The sequence below is a fragment of the Pithys albifrons genome, chromosome 27 (genome assembly GCF_047495875.1).
Source record: "Pithys albifrons albifrons isolate INPA30051 chromosome 27, PitAlb_v1, whole genome shotgun sequence".
Taxonomy (NCBI): Eukaryota; Metazoa; Chordata; class Aves; order Passeriformes; family Thamnophilidae; genus Pithys; species Pithys albifrons.
The window spans coordinates 5,718,514-5,735,469 of NC_092484.1; the positions used below are offsets into that span (position 1 = coordinate 5,718,514).

Genomic DNA, 16,956 nt, shown 5'->3' on the forward strand with positions numbered 1-16,956 from the left:
GCAGCCACTCTAACAGTCTATCCCAGTTCTCAGCAGGAGCTTTCACACTTACTGGGGATAGTTTGGCTAGTTCATCTACTTTGTTGTTCCAGTGGCTAGCTGGAGTTTTATTTTCCTGGTGAGAGGCTACCCACCCGACAAAAAAATTCCCTTTCTTTGCTATAGCAAGAATTTCTTGCCACTTTTCTTTCTGCCAAACAGGGACTCTATTCACCTCCCAGTCATTTTTGTCCCAGAAGGGGAGCCACTCAGTACACCCTTTGAACACAGCAAAAGAATCTGTGTAAACATACACAGAATCAGAGGTTTCAGCTTCATGGTTAAATACACTCTAAACTGCTACTAATTCTCCTACCTGTGCACTGCCTTCTCCTTCTGTTATTATTTTGTTTCCAGTGTTTACTTCTAAAGCTGCAGCACGGTATTTCCAAACTTTACCTTTCCTCTTAGCTGAGGCATCTGTAAACTACACATGCTGCAATTGCTCTGAATATGGGGGTGCTACTTGGATCACAGAAGGTAGAGAGTCAGCAGTGCTATTTAAAGTTACTTCATCCTGTAAGGGAAGATTTTTCCGAGCTCCTTCTGTTACCTGAAAAATGGTGCAATAATGTTCAATTTGAGCATACCATTTCCGAACCGTAGCTCGCTGGGCCACCCCGTCAGGGGGTGGGGTTCCTGCCAAAACAGGCTTAATGACTTAACAGGTCCCCTTAGAATTAGGGCTTGCTGATGAACAATTTTTTCTGTTTCACGGAAAGCAGTACTCACCACAAACAAGCCTTTTTCCCAGGTAGAATATCGTTTTTCAGCATCTTTAAAGCTGTGGGAATAAAATCCTATAGGCCTGGTGGGACCATCAGGTCCTCTCTGCCATAAGTGTATGGACAGTCCAGAACTTGCAAATCCCCAGTCAATTTGTACTGGATCACTAGGGTGTATGGGACCCAGTGAGTGGTATGTGTTGGCCTCAAAAATTAGGAGTTGCAAGGCTTCATCATGAAGGGGAGTCCATTCCCACTTTGCTTTTTTCCTCAGCAAATCATATAAAGGCCATGCAATTATTGAAAAACCAGGAATGTGTTTTCTCCAAAAAATTAGTAGGCCTAAAGCATGCTGTAAATCTTTTTTGTTTTCTGGTGTTTTAAGTTGGTCTAGGCAGGTGAGTGTATCTGGGGGAATACAAACCATTCCTCCTTTCCACCAAATTCCTAGGAATTTTACTTCTTGTGCAGGAGTTTGTACTTTTTCAGGAGGGATATGTAAGTCCAGAGACTCAAGGTGCCTGATAATGTTTTTTTGAGTTGTTTGCACAGATGTAATCTCATCTCCTCCCACCAAAATATCATCAATGAATTGGTACACTTTTACTCCTGGTGCAGGAGGAATAAGTGGCAGCTCTTGTGCTAGTGCATGATGTGCTAGAGTGGGTGAGTGTTTGAATCCTTGTGGGAATAGGGTAAAAGTGTATTGCTGACCCTCCCATGTAAAAGCAAAGCGTTCTTGATCCTGCTCCTGTAGGGGAACCATAAAAAAACATGTCTTTTATGTCAATAGTGGCCATAATTTTATGGGCTTGTTCTTGGATGGTAGCTATTAACTCAGCTAGATTTGGGACTGCTGCAGTGAGAGGTCCTGTATTTGTATTCAGTTGTCGGTAATCTACTGTCAGTCTCCAGTTACCATTTGGTTTACGGACAGGCCAAATAGGTGAATTGTAAGGAGAATGTGTTGCGACCACTATTCCTTTTTCTTTTAAATCTGTAATAACTGGAGTGATACCTTGTCTGGCTCTTAAGGGTAAAGGGTAAGGTTTGACATTGGTTATCAGGGAGGGAGGGAGAGCAGGGGCAGATTGTAGTAAACAGAGATGTGAGATTTCCTTTTCAAAAGCCCATATGTTTCCTTCTTCATCAGTCCAAGACTTTCCTTTAAGGAGGTCTAACCCCAATAAATTGGTAGGAAATTTACCTAAAATCATGATGGTTTCAACTGCTTTCTCCTCCCCTGGTAACCAGCATCTTACCTTTGCTGTTATCTGGGGTTGTATGTTTCCAAAAGCATCTGCAACAAACATTCCTTTACGTGAGGGAGTGATTCCACAAGCAGATGCATCTTCAAGTTTCAAAGCAGATATCTGAGCACCAGTATCTACTAGAAAAGTGACAGGAGTTTTACGAGGACCAATAGGACGGTGTAGTAGTTTTGGCTTTAGTCAGCATAGGTCCCCATTTAGGCCTCAGTTTTTAGCAGGCCTCAAAGGTTGTGACACAGATTAGAGGGGACAGGCATCATCTGACTTAAGCAGCCATAGAGGTATTTCATATCATCTGACATCATCAGGAAGTGTCGGGGAGTATAACAAGCAAGGTGGGAGGAGTCTCGGCTCTCTTTGGTCCCTGCTTCTGACCAGGACGGTTCCCGCTCCCTGACTGCTGATATCAGGCCCTCCTGCCGGTCGGCACGTCTGCTTAGCCGGGGACGTGAGCATATTCCTGTTAATTCCTCTTTCCCTCTTGCTGGGAGGTTTCCTTTGGGGAGGGGGTTTGGTTGGTTCGGAGTTTCACCTGTTAGCTGGGGCGACCTCGGTGAGCCTGTTGTTGTTTCCTGTCACCATGTGCTATTTCATATTCTGTGTTAAGCTCTCCTCTTCTCTGTATAAATATAAAAACCTCACTGTGTTTAAAGCCTTGTTTCTGCTGTTTTCCCTCACTCTCCTGCTCTGGGAGTGGACTTTTTGACTGGGTACCAGGCAGTTGGCATTTTGCCAGCCCAAACTATAACAGACGGGTTATTAGCAAGTCACCTTTAGAATTTTTGGTAAGCCTTCTAATGTAAATCCAACCTTCACCCCCGGCTCACCTATTGAGGATGAAGTGAGGAGTTTCCCGTCACCTCCTCTAGTTTTAGTTCCTCCAGGGGAGGGGCGGTAGCAGCTTTAAGGGATACCCCTTTTGCTGGCCACTCTTGAATTAATATTTCTAATTTATTTGTGGGTTGGCCATCCATTAGGGATTTAGGGATTCCCTTTTGCAAGCCTGCAATCCACAGGGTATTCCGTTTTTCCCTGTGAGTCCCCGTATTTGTGGGTGCCCCCTGCCCAGGAGAAAATGTTACTTTTCGGAGTTTTACTGGAGGAATAGTTGTTTTGCATTCTGTTCATCGAATTGATTTAGAATCAGTAGTAACTGAAGGTACTGGACCATATTTTCTTCCATAATTAATTAACTCTTGTGCTACTTCCCCCAAGTCCAGATTTTATTTTTATTTTCTCTGCGGTAAGCACCAGGGCTTAAAGCAGCTTCTAAAGTGGCTGCAGCCCTTTCTTCTTTGGTGAGACTTTCTATTTGTCCCTTTAGCTGTATGCCTATGGGTTTCAAAGATTCAGGGAGGCCTCGGATGAGAGGGATCATTCTTTCAGGGTTTACCGGCAGCATCATAGGAGATTCACGTCTTGGTGTTAATTCTCTGTCATGCATCATTTGTAAACAAGCTGCCTTTTGAACACTCTCCACAATTTGATTAACATTTCCCACTATTGCGAGAGGATCTCCCCTCTCAAGGGGGCTGAGCCCCCCAGCCCAATAGGCTGCCCTTTGAGTTATAGACCATGGAGCACGGTTATCTCCTGTGGTCAGAAAAACTCCAGCTCCCCAAAATCCCTCAGCTTCTTTTTCTGATAACAAAATTTGATCACCTCCTGTGAGAGAGACTCTCCAAACATACTCAGTTTCAGATTCTTTAGGGGTTCTGCTATATTCCTTTTTCAACTTAGCCAATTCAGTTGCTGTATAAGGAATTTCTTTTGTAGTTATTTGGGGTGTGTCATCATCTGACCCCTCATATGTATATTCAGTTTTAATCAGGGGTCGCAGGGCAATAGCCTGCTTTTCAACTTGGTCACGCAAAGGTTTTAGGTCAGAGATGGGATATATTTCTTTAGATGACTCCAGCTCTGTTTCTTTTTTCCCTTCTTTCATTATTCTTGCATATAACTTTTCTCTGAGTACTCTAGTGGTGGCTTTTTCATTCCTTATTTCTTCCTGGAGGACATTAACAGTAGTTTTTTGTTCCTCCAGCTGCGTCTGCAAGGATTTTACTAAGTCTTGCAGGGAGTTAACCACCTCTGTGTGACTTTTTTGCTGTTGTACTTTGTGGTTAACTGCAGTAATTAATGCAGCACCTAATATTGAACACACAATAGGTTTTCCTTTACCTTTTCTAGCTCTTACCCCAGCCCGCAGGGTAGAGATCCTATGAACAATTGCTTGAATATTATACCAGTTATCTTGTGCCCACTCCATTCCTGGAGGAGATGGCTTAGCATGAAATTCATCTAATAGATTTATAAGCGCTTGCACATCATTTTCCATATTACCACAAATTTGGAGTGAATACGTTTCCAGGGGGTACCTCTTGAAAGTTACAGCAAAATTTCCCAAATTTTTCACTCCTCTCCCTGGAAAGACCCCTCTTAAAAGTTAATTTCTAAAATTACACAACAAGTCGGAGCGATCTTTTCCAGGGAGCCCCTCTTAAAAGTTACAGAAAATTTTCCAAAGTCTCGCTCCTTTCCCTGGAAAGGTACCTCTTAAAAGTTAATTTGTAAAGTTACACAACAAGTCGGAGCGATCTTCTTCAGGGAGCCCCTCTTAAAAGTTACAGAATATTTTCCAAAGTCTCGCTCCTTCCCCTGAAGAGTTACCTCTTAAAAGCTACCATGTGCACATTAACTTCAAAAAACAAGGCAAAAACCAACCAAACACACAAACAAACAAATTTGTAATGTCAAAGTCCTAAAGTCACAGTCCTAAAGTCAGAAAGGAAGGTACTTTTACTGTGTTTGTAAGATATCTTACTTTGTTTTTCTTATCACAAAAAATAATCGATCATAAAAATTAACAATTATCAGATTTTTGGGATAAACAGTTTTGCTTCAAGAGAATCCTGTCCGTGACGCCAAATTAATGTGTCGTTCAGAGCTGCTTAATTTTTTATGCAGATTGAACTACAAGTTCGAATCATTCTCTTGAGCAAAATTAAAACTCAAACAAGTTACCTGTAAATACCAAAAACTGATTTTTATTAATTGATTGCGAGAGAGAGATGCGAAAGGAAAAGAGGAAAAATAAGAACAGTTAGGAAAAATGCTTAAGATTATTTATAGAAGCAGAGAAAAGATACCACCATGAAAAAACTACTTGAGTGCCTTATCGATGTAACTGAGAGGAAGGGGGGGATGCAGATGCTCTCTCTGTTTCTGCCACGATGTTATCTCTTGGCTGCAAGAGGATGGTGAGTCTTTGAAATGCAAAATGCAGTTATTTCCCCTCACGACCGGACCGGCTTCTGCTGTAGCTGCAAAAGAGGGTGCTTTATTTTAGCCTGTAAGAGAAAAATTCAGAGAAACGATATACCTCCACAGACAGTCACAGACTATTCAAGCTGGCAAGCAGTCGCTCCTTCGAGGCAGGTGACGGCTGGTGGTGTTGGAAGAAACGTAAGACGAGCTGAGAGGAGAGATCCGAAGAAGACTAGGTGAGGCTTCCTAGTTTCTCCTTGTCTCTTGTTCCTCCAACTTCTGAATTCATCTTCAGGTTTTTATAATGCTTTCTCAACTTCTACACATGTTTTTTGGCACGTAGTCAGGTCCAGATGTGGGAAACTGATCACAAAAGGCAGGATTTTCTGGCAGGAAGTATTTCCTTGAGAAAGCTTTTCCACTAAAGCTGACATAGCAATGTTAGCAGAATGTATTGAGAGGCAGAAAACAATGGAGAAACATATTTTTGACTTGTTTACACGCTACAGAGCGCAAGGCTGCCACCTTTTCCCTGAGCTCAAACCTCGACGGAGCGTGCCACGTGCGGGTCCGGGAAAGTGCTGTTTTACAACCCAGAATTCCAGGCGGCCCAATATTCCTCCCAAGGAAAAGGTGCTGGGAAAGAAAGCAATTGTGCCTTTTCTAAGAGTAATGGGGCCCCATCATTGCCACCTGAGAGCCCAAGGCTCCCACCTTTTGCCTGGGCTCAAAGCTCGACGGAGCGTGCCTAGTGCGGGTGAGGGAAAGTGCCGTTTTTCAGCCCAGAATTCCAGACAGACGAAGATTCCTCCCAGGGAAAAGGTGCCAGGACACAAAGCGATTCTGCCTTTCTTAGGGGTAATGGGGCCCGATCATTGGCACCTGAGAGCCCAAGCCTGCCACCTTTTCCCTGGGCTCAAAGGTCGACAGAGTGTGCCAGGTGCTGGTCAGGGTACATGCCGTTTTTCAGCCCAGATTTCCAGACTGACGAAGATTCCTCCCAGGGAAAATGTGCCAGGACAGAAAGCGATTGTTCCAGTTCTAGGGTAAATATGGCCCCCTCATTCGCACCTGACAACCCAAGGCTGTCACCTTATCCCTGGGCTCAAAGCCCGACGGTGCGTGCCACATGCGGTTTTTTCAGCCCAGAATTCCAGACGGACGATGATTCCTCCCAGGGAAAAGGTGCCAGGACAGAAAGCGATTGTTCCTTTTCTAGGGTTATTGCGGCCCCATCTTTGGAAGCTGAGAGCCCAAGGCTGCCACCTTTTCCCTGGGTTCAAAGGTCGACGGAGCGTGCCAAGAGCGGGTCCGGGAAAGTGCCGTTTCTCAGCCCAGAATTTCAGACGGATGAAGATTCTCCCAGGGAATAGGTGCTAGCAGAGAAAGCGATTGTGCCGTTCCGAGGGGTAATGCAGCCCCATCATTGGCACCTGAGAGTACAAGCCTGCCACCTTTTTCCTGGGCTCAAACCTCAATGGAGCGTGGCAAGTGCGAGTCAGGGAAATTGCGGTTTTTCAGCCCAGAATTCCAGACGGACGAAGATTCCTCCCTGGGAAAAGGTGCAAGGACAGAAAGCGATTGTTCCTTTTCTAGGGTTAATGGGGCCCCATCATTGACACCTGAGAGCCCAAGGCTGCCACCTTTTCCCTGGGCGCACACCCCAAAGGTCCATGTCGCATGCAGATTTTTCAGCCCAGAATTCCAGACGGATGAAGATTCCTTCCTGGGAAATCGTGCCAGGACAGAAAGAGATTGTTCTTTTTCTAGGGTTAATCTGGACCCATCTTAGGCACCTGACAGCACAAGGCTGCCACCTTTTCCCTGGGCTCAAAGCTCGACAGTGCGGTCGAGGTGCGGGTCTGGGAAAGTGCCGATGTTCAGCCCAGAATTCCAGATGGACCAAGATTCCTCCCAGGGAAAATGTGCCAGGACAAAAATCGATTGTTCCTTTTCTAGGTCAATAAGGCCCCATCATTGGCACCTGAGAGCCCAAGGCTGCCACCTTTTCCCTGGGCTCAAAGCTCGACGGAACGCTCCAGGTGCGTGTCAGGGTAAGTGCTGTTTTTCAGTCCAGATTTCACGACAGACGAAGATTCCTCCCACGGAAAAGGTGCCAGGACAAAAAGCGATTGTTCCAATTCTAGGGTTAATGCGGCCCCCTCATTGGCACCTGACAGCCCAAGGCTGTCACCTTTTCCCTGGGTGCAAAGTCCGACGGTGCGGGCCATTTGCTGGTTTTTCCTCCCAGAATTCCAGACGGATGAAGATTCCTGCCAGGGTAAATGTGCCAGGACAGAAAGCGATTGTTTCTTTTCTAGTGTTAATGCGGCCCCACTTTTGGCACCTTAGAGTCCAAGCCTGCCACCTTTTCCCTGGCCTCAAAGCTCGACGGAGCATACAAGGTGCGGGTCACGGATAGTGCCGTTTTCAGTCCAGAATTCCAGACAGACGAAGATTCCTCCCACGGAAAGGTGCCAGGAGAGAAAGCAGTTGTGCCTTTTCTAAGGGTATTGGGGCCCCATCATTGACACATGAGAGCCCTAGGCTGCCACCTTTTCCCTGGGCTCAAACCTCGACGGAGCGTGTCCAGAGCGGGTCTGGGAAAGTGCCATTTTTCAGCCCAGAATTCCAGACGGATGAAGATTCCTGCCAGGGAAAATGTGCCAGGACAGAAAGCGATTGTGCCGTTCCTAGGGGTAATGCGGCCCCATCATTGGCACCTGAGAGTACAAGGCTGCCACCTTTTCCCTGGGCTCAAACCTCAATGGAGCGTGGCAAGTGCGAGTCAGGGAAATTGCGGTTCTTCAGCCCAGAATTCCAGACGGATGAAGATTCCTCCCTGGGAAAAGGTGCAAGGACAGAAAGCGATTTTTACATTTCTTGGATTAATGGGCCCCCATCATTGGCACCTGAGAGCCCAAGGCTGCCACCTTTTCCCTGGGCTCAAAGATCGACGGTGCGTGCCACCTGCGGGTCAGGTAAAGTGCCTTTTTTCAGCCCAGAATTCCAGATGGACCAAGATTCCTCCAAGTGAAAAGGTGCTAGGACAGAAAGGGATTGTTCCTTTTCTTGGGGTAATGGCGACACATCATTGGCACCTGAGCGCCCAGGGCTGCCACCTTTTCTATGGGCTCAAAGCTCGACGGAGCGGGTCAGGTGCGGGTCAGGGAAAGTGCCGTTTATCATCCCAGAATTCCAGACGGATGAAGATTCTACCCTGGGATAAAGTGCCAAGACAGAAAGCGATTTTTCCATTTCTAGGTTTAAGGGTCCCAATCATTGGCACCTGAGAGCCGAAGGCTGCCACCTTTTCCCTGGGCGCAAAGCCCGACGGTGCGTGCCATATGCGGTTTTTTCAGCCCAGAAATCCAGATGGACAATGATTCCTCCCTGGGAAAAACGTGCCAGAACAGAAAGCGATTGTGCCTTTTCTACGGTTAATGGGTCCCCATCATTGGCACATGAGAGCCCAAGACTGCCACCTTTTCACTGGGCACAAAGCTCGATGGAGCGCGGGTCTGGGAAAGTGCAATTTTTCAGCCCAGATTTCCAGACGGACGAAGATTCCTGCCAGGGAAAAGGTGCCAGGACAGAAAACGATTGTTCCAATTCTAGGGTTAGTGCAGCCGCCTCATTGGCACCTGAGAGCCCAAGAGTGTCATCAGGTGCCAATGATGGGGCCCCATTAACCCAGGAAATGTAAAAATCGCTTTCTGTCCTGGCACCTTTTCCCAGGGTGGAATCTTCTTCCGTCTGGAAATCTGGGCTGAAAATCCGCACTTTCCCTGGCACGAACCTGGCACGCTCCGTCGAGGTTTCAACCCAGGGAAAAGGTGGCAGTCTTGGGCTCTCAGATGTCAATGATGGGTCCGCATTAACGCTAGAAATGGAACCATCGCTTTCTCCCCTGGCACTTTATCCCAGGGTAGAATCTTAAACTGCCTGGAATTCCGGGCTGATAAACGGCACTTTCCCTAACCCGCACGTGGCATGCTCAGTCATGTTTTGAGCCCAGGGAAAAGGTGGCAGCCTTGGGCTCTCAGGTGCCAATGATGGGGCCCCATTAACCTAGTAAAGGAACTAACGCTTTTTGTCCTGGCACATTTTCCCTGGGAGGAATCTTCGTTTGTCTGGAATTCTGGGCTGTATAATTGCACATTCCAGGACCCGAACTTGGCACTCTGCATCGAGCTTTGAGGCCCAGGGAAAAGGTGGCAGGCTTGGGCTCTCAGGTGCCTAAGATGGGTCCACATTAACCCTAGAAAAGAAACAATCGCTTTCTGTCCTGGCACGATTTCCCAGGGAGGAATCTTCATCCGTCTGAAATTCTGGGCTGAAAAACCCTCATGTGACATGGACTGTTGGCGTGCGCACCGAGGAAAAATGTGGCAGCATTGGGCTCTCAAGCGCCAGTGATTTGGCCCCATTAACACAAGAAAAGGAACAATCGCTTTCTGTCCTGGCACTTTTTCCCTGGCAGTAATCTTCGTCCATCTAGAATTCTGGACTGAGAAACGGCACTTTCCTGGACCCGCACCTTGCACACTCCGTAGAGCTTTGAACCCAGGGAAAAGGTGGCAGCCTTGGGCTCCCAGCTGCTAAAGATGGGGCCGCATTAACCCTAGAAAAGGAACAATCACTTTCTGTCCTGTCACCTTTTCCCTGGGAGGAATCATCCTCCGTCTGGAATTCTGAGCTGAAAAAACCGCATGTGGCACGTACAGTCGGGCTTTGAGCCGAGGGAAAAGGTGACAGCCTTGGGCTGTCATGTGCCAATGAGGGGGTCGCATTTACCCTAGAACTGGAACAATTGCTTTCTGTCCTGGCACTTTTTCCCTGGGAGGAATCTTCGTCATTCTGGAAATCTGGGCTGAAAACCAGCATGTACCCTTACCCGTCCCTGGCACACTCCGTCAAGCTTTGAGCCCAGGGAAAAGATGGAGGCCATGGGCTCTCAGGTGGCAATGATGGGGCCCCATTATCCCTAGGAAACGCACAATCGCTTTCTGTACTGGCTCCTTTTCCCTGGGAGGAATCTTCATCCGTGTGGAACTCTGGGCTGAGAAATGGCACTATCCCACCTGTACCTTGTATGCTCCGTCGAGCTTTGAGCCCAGGGAAAAGGTGGGAGGCTTGGGCTCTAAGGTTCTAAAAGTGGGGCCCCATTAACACTAGAAAAGAAACAATCGCTTTCTGTCTTGGCACTTTATCCAGGGGTAGAATCTTAAAACACCTGGAATTCCGGGCTGCTAAACAGCACTTTCCCTGCCCTGCTCCTGGTACTCTCCATCGTGCTTTGAGCCCAGGGAAAAGGTGGCAGCCTTTGGCTCTCAGGTGGCAATGATGGGGCCCCATTACCCCTAGGAAAGGCACAACCGCTTTCTGTCCTGGCACCTTCTCCCTGGGAGGAATCTTCACCTGTCTGGAATTATGGGATGAAAAACGGCACTGTCCCGGACCCGCACCTGGAGCGTTCCGTCGAGCTTTGAGCCCAGGGAAAAGGTGGTGGCCTTGGACTCTCACATGCCAATGATGGGGCCCCATTAACCCAAGAAATGTAAAAATCGCTTTCTGTACTGGCACCTTTTCCCTGGGAGAAATCTTCATTGGTCTGGAATTCTGGGCTGAAAAACGGCACTTTTTCGGACCCGCACGTGGCAGTCACCGTCGAGCTTTCTACCCAGGGTATAGGAGGCAACCTTGCGCTCTCAGGTGCCAATTATGGGGCCCGATTAACCCTAGAAATGGAACAATAGCTTTCTGTCCTGGGAGCCTATTCCCTGGGAGGGGTCTTCATCCGTCTGGAAATCTGGGCTAAAAAACGCCACTTTCCCAGACCTGCACGTGGCAGGTAACATCTGGCTTTGCGCCCAGGTAATAGGTGGCAGCCTTGGGCTCTCAGGTACCAATGATGGGTCCCCATTAACACTAGATAAATAACAATCACTTTCTGTTCTGGCACCTTTTCCCTGGGAGGAATCTGCATCGGTCTGGAATTTCGGGCTGAAAATGACTCTTTCCCGGACCCGCACCTGATACGCACCATTGAGCTTTGCGCCCAGGGAAAAGGTGGAAGCCTTGGGCTCTCAGGTGCCAATTTTTAGGCCACATTAATCCTAGAAAAGGCACAATCGCTTTCTGTCCTGGCACCTTTTCCCTGGGACGAATCTTCGCCCGTCTGCAATTCTGGGTTCAAAAATCGGCACTTTCCTGGACCCGCACAAGGTACGCACCATGGAGCTTTGCGCCCAGGGAAAAGGGGGCAGCCTTGGGCTCTCACGTGCCAATGATGGTACCCCATTTCCCCTACAAAAGGCACAATGGCTTTGTGTCCTGGGTCCTTTTCCCAGGGAGGAATCTTCGTTGGTTTGGAATTCTGGGCTTAGAATGGGCACTTTCCTGGACCCGCAAGTGAAACCCACCGTCGAGCTTTGCGTCCAGGGAAAAGGTGGCAGTCTTGGGCTCTCAGGTGCCAATGATGGGGCCCCATTACCTTTACAAAATGCACAATGGCTTTGTCTCCTGGGACCTTTTCCCAGGGAGGAATCTTCATTGGTCTGGAATTCTGGGCTGAAAAATGCCACTTTCCCGGACTCGCACGTAGCACGCACTGTCGAGCTTTGCGCCCAGGGTAAAGGAGGCAACCTTGGGCTCTCAGATGCCAATGACGGGCCCCCATTAACACTAGAAATGGAACAATCGCTTTCTGTCCTGGGGGCCTTTTCCCTCGGAGGAGTCTTCATCCGTCTGTAATTCTGGGCTGAAAAACGGCACTTTCTCTGACTCGCACGTGGCAGGCACCATGTAGCTTTGCGCACAGGGAAAAGGTGGCACCCTTGGGCTCTCAGGTGCCAATGATGGGGCCCCGATAACACTAGAAAAATAACAATCGATTTCTGTCCTGGCACTATTTCCCTGGGAGGAATTTTCGTCCGTCTGGAATTCTGGGCTGAAAAACGGCACTTCCCCAGGCCCGCACAAGGTACGCACCGTGGACCTTTGCGCCCAGGCAAAAGGTGGCAGTCTTGGGCTCTCAGGTGCCAATGATGGGGCCACATTACATTTACAAAATGCACAATGGCTTTGTGTCCTGGCAGCTTTTCCCAGGGAGGAATCTTCATTGGTCTTAAATTCTGGGCTTAAAAACGGCACTTTCTCTGACGCGCACATGGCAGGCACCGTCGAGCATTGCGCCCAGGGAAAAGGTGGCAGCCTTGGGCTCTCAGGTGCCAATGCTGGGGCCCCATTAGCCTTAGAAAAGGCACAATCGCTTTCCGGCCTGAGACCTTTTTCCTGTGAAGAACCGTCATCCGTCTGGAATTCTGAGCTGAAAAACGGCACTTTCCCGGACCCGAACAATACAGGCACCTTGGAGCTTTGCGCCCAGGGATAAGGTGGAGCCTTGGGCTCTCAGGTGCCAATGATGGAGCCCCATTAACCCTAGAAAAGGAAAAATCGCTTTCCATCCTGACAGCTCTTCCCTGGGAGAAATTCTCATCGGTCTGGAATTCTGGGCTGAAAAACAGCACTTTCCTGGACCCACATAAATCCGCACTGTCGAGCTTTGCGACCAGGGAAAAGGTTGCAGCCTTGGGCTCTCAGGTGCCAATGATGGGGCCCCATTAACCCTAGAAAAGGAACAATCGCTTTCTGTACAGTCACTTTTTCCGTGGGTGTAATCTTCGTCTGTCTGGAATTCTGGGCTGAAAAACAGCATTTTCCAGGACCCGGATGCGGAACACACCGTGGAACTTTGCGCCCAGGGAAAAGGTGGGAGCCTTGGGCTCTCACGTCCAATGATGGCGCCCCATTAACCCTAGAATAGGAACAATTGCTTTCAGTCCTTGCACCTTTTCCCTGGAAGGTATCTTCATCTGTCTGGAATTCTGGGCTGAAAAACGGCCCTTTCCCGGACCCGCACGCGGCAAGCACCATCAAGCTTTGCGCCCATGGAAAAAGGTGGCAGCCTTGGGCTCTCAGGTGCCAATGATTGGGACCCATTAACCCTAGAAAACGCTCGATCACTATCTGTCCTGGCACCTTTTCCCAGGGAGGAATCTTCATCCGTCTGGAATTCTGGGCTGAGAAACAGCACTTTCCCTGACCCACACCTGGCACGCATGGTCGAGATTAGCGCCCAGGGAAAAGGTGGCAGCCTTGAGCTCTCATGTGCCAATGATGGGGCTCAATTAACCCTAGAAAAGGCAGAATCCCTTTCTGTCCTGATACCTTTTCCCTGGGAGGAATCTTCTTCCGTCTGAAATTCTGATCTGAAAAACGGAACTGTCCGGGACCCAGGCGCGGAAGGCACCGTCGAGCTTTGCGCCCAGGGAAAAGGTGGCAGACTTGGGCTCTCAGGTGTCAATGATGGGGCCCAATTAACCCTAGAAAAGGACAAATCGCTTTCTGTCGTGGAACATTTTCTTAGGGAGGAATCTTCGTCTGTCGGGAATTCTAGGCTGAAAAATGGCACTTTCCCGGACCCAAAAGTGGTAGGCAATGTCCAGATTTACGCCCAGGGAAAAGGTGGCAGCGTTGGGCACTCAGGTGTCAATGATGGGGCCCCATTAACCCTAGGAAAGGAACAATCCCTTTCTGTCCCGACACCTTCCAGTGATGGAGCCCCATTAACCCTAGAAAAGTATCAATCCCTTTCTATCGTGACATCTTTCCCTTTGGAGGAATCTTTGTCCATCTGGAATTCTGAGCTGAAAAATGGCACTTTCCCAAACCCGCATGTGGACACACCGTCTAGCTTTGCGCCCATGGAATAAGTGGCACCCTTGGCCTCTCAGGTGCCAATGATGGGGCACCATTAACCCTAGAAAAGGCCCAATCGCTTTCTGTCCTGGCACCTTTTCCCTGGCAGGAATCTTTGTCCATCTGGAATTCTGGGCTGAAAAATGGCACTTTCCCGGACCTGCACGTGGCACGCGCCATCGAGGTTTGCGCCCAGGGAATAGGTGCCAGCGTTGGGCTCTCAGGTGCCAATGATGGGGCCCCATTAACCCTAGTAAAGGAACAATTGCTTTCTGTCCCTGCAGTTTTTCCCAGGGAGGAATCGTCATCGGTCTGGAAGTTTGGGATGAGTTACGGAACTTTCCCGGATCCGCACAAGGTACGCACCGTCGAGTATTGCGACCTCGGTAAAGGTGGCAGCTTTGGGCTCTCATGTGCCAATGATGGAGCCCCATTACCTCTAGAAAAGGCACAATCGCTTTCTGTCCTGGCACCTTTTCCCTGGGAGGAATCTTTATTGGTCTAGAATTCTGGGCTGAAAAACGGCATTTTCCCAGACCCGCACCTGGCACGCACCGTCGACCTTTGCACCCAGGGAAAAGGTGGTAGCCTTGGGCTCTCAGGTGCCAATGATGGGGCCCCATTCACCCTAGGAAAGGCACAATCGCATTCTGTCCTGGCACGTTTTCCGTGGGAGGAATCTTCGTTTCTCTGGAATTCTGGTCTTAAAACGGCACTTTCCCTGACTGGACGCGGAAAGCACTCTCGAACTTTGCGCCCAGGGAAAAGGTGGCAGCCATGAACTATCAGGTGCCAATGATGGGGCCCCATTACCTTTACAAAATGCACAATGGCTCTGTGTCCTGGCAGCTTTTCCCTGGCAGGAATCTTCATCCGTCTGGAATTTTAGGCTGAAAATCGGTACTTCCCTAGACTCACTCAAGGTACGCACCATCGAGCTTTGCGTCCAGGGAAGAGGTGGCAGTCTTGGGCTCTCAGGTTCCAATGAAGGGGCCCCATTACCTTTACAGAATGCAAAATGGTTTTGTATCCTGGGTCCTTTTCCCATGGAGGAATCTTCATTGGTCTGGAATTCTGGGCTGAAAAATGCCACTTTCCCGTACCCGCACATAGCACACACTGTCGAGCTTTTCGCGCAGGGTAAAGGAGGCAACCTTGGGCTCTCCGATGCCAATGACGGGCCCCCATTAACACTAGAAATGGAACAATTGCTTTCTCTCCTGGGAGCCTTTTCCCTGGGAGGAGTCGTCATCTGTCTGGAATTGTGGGCTGGAAAACGGCACATTCTCTGACCCGCACATGGCAGACACTATCTAGCTTTGCGTCCAGGGAAAAGGTGGCACCCTTGGGCTTTCAGGTGCCAACGATGGATCCTATAAACACTGGAAATATAACAATCGCTTTCTGTTCTGGGAGCCTTTTCCCTGGGAAGAATTTTCGTCCATCTGGAATTCTGGACTGAAAAATGGCACTTCCCTGGACCCGCACATGGTACACACTGTCGAGCTTTGCGCCCAGGGAAAAGGTGACAGCCTTGGGCTCTCAGGTGCCAATGATGGGGCCCCATTACCTCTAGAAAAGGCACAATCGCTCTCTGTCCTGGCACCTTTTCCCTGGGAGGAATCTTCGCCTGTCTGGAATTCTGGGCTGAAAAATGGGACTTTCCCGGACCCGCAAGTTGCACGCATCGACGACCTTTGCGCCCAGGCAAAAGGTTGCAGCCTTCAGCTCTCAGGTGCCAATGATGGGGGCCCATTGACCCTAGAAAAGGAGAAATCGCTTTCTGTCCTGGCACCTTTTCCCAGGGAGGAATCTTCATCGGTCTGGAATTCTGGGCTGAAAACGGCTCTTTCCCTTACTCGTAGGTGGCACGCACTGTCGAGCTTAGCGCCCAGGGAAAAAGTGGTAGTCTTGGGCTCTCAGGTGCCAATTTTGGGGCCCCATTAACCCTAGAAAAGGCACAATCGCTTTATGTCCTGGCACCTTTTCCTAAGGACGAATCGTGCTCCGTCTCGAATCCTGGGCTGAAAAAAGGCACTTTCCCTGACACACACGAGGCACGCACCGTTTAGCTTTGCGCCCAGGGAAAATGTGGCAGCCTTGGGCGCTCAGGTGCCAAAGATGTGGCCCCATTACCTTTACAGAATGCACAATGGCTTTGTGTCCTGGCAACTTTTCCCTCTGAGGAATCTTCATTGGTCTGGAATTCTGGACTGAAAAATGGCACTTTCCCAGACCTGCAAGTGGCACGCGCCGACGACCTTTGTGACCAGGGAAAAGGTGGCAGCCTTTGGCTCTCAGGTGCAAATGATGGGGCCCCATTACCCCTAGAAAAGACACAATGGCTTTCTGTCCTGGCAGCTTTTCCCTGGGAGGAATCTTCGTCCATCTGGAATTCTGGGCTGAAAAACGGCAATTTCCTGAACCCGCAAGTGATACGCACTGTCCAACTTTGCACTCAGGGAAAAGGTAGCAACCTTGGGCTCTCAGGTGCCAATGATGGCGTCCCATTAACTCTAGAAAAGGAACAATCCCTTTCTGTCCTGGTACCTTTTCCCTGGGAGGAATCTTCGTCCTTCTGGAATTCTGAGGTGAAAAGCGGCATTTTCCAGGACCCAGACGTGGAACACACGATCGAGCTTTGCGCCCAGGGAAAAGGTGGCAGTCTTGGGCTCTCAGGTGCCAATGATGGGGCCCCATTACCCCTAGAAAAGGCACAGTGCATTTCTGTCCTGGCACCTTTCTCGTGGGAGGAATCTTCGTCCGTCTGGAATTCTGGGCTGAAAAACGGCACTTTCCTGGATCCGCACGTGGCACGCACGATCGAGCTTTGCACCCAGGGAAAAGGTGGCAGCCTTGGGCTCTCAGGTGCAATGATGTGACCCCATTAA

The 16,956-nt window shown here is 49.2% G+C and overlaps 1 protein-coding gene across 1 annotated transcript; it reads right to left on the reverse strand.

The window, feature by feature from the left end:
* Nucleotides 1-2,862: 2,862 nt before the first annotated feature.
* Nucleotides 2,863-4,413, reverse strand: LOC139683086 (uncharacterized). The gene is given in 2 exon segments (XM_071577839.1): nt 2,863-3,242; nt 3,245-4,413. Coding segments are annotated over 2 exon segments (1,509 nt in total). The 5' UTR covers nt 4,374-4,413.
* Nucleotides 4,414-16,956: the final 12,543 nt, after the last annotated feature.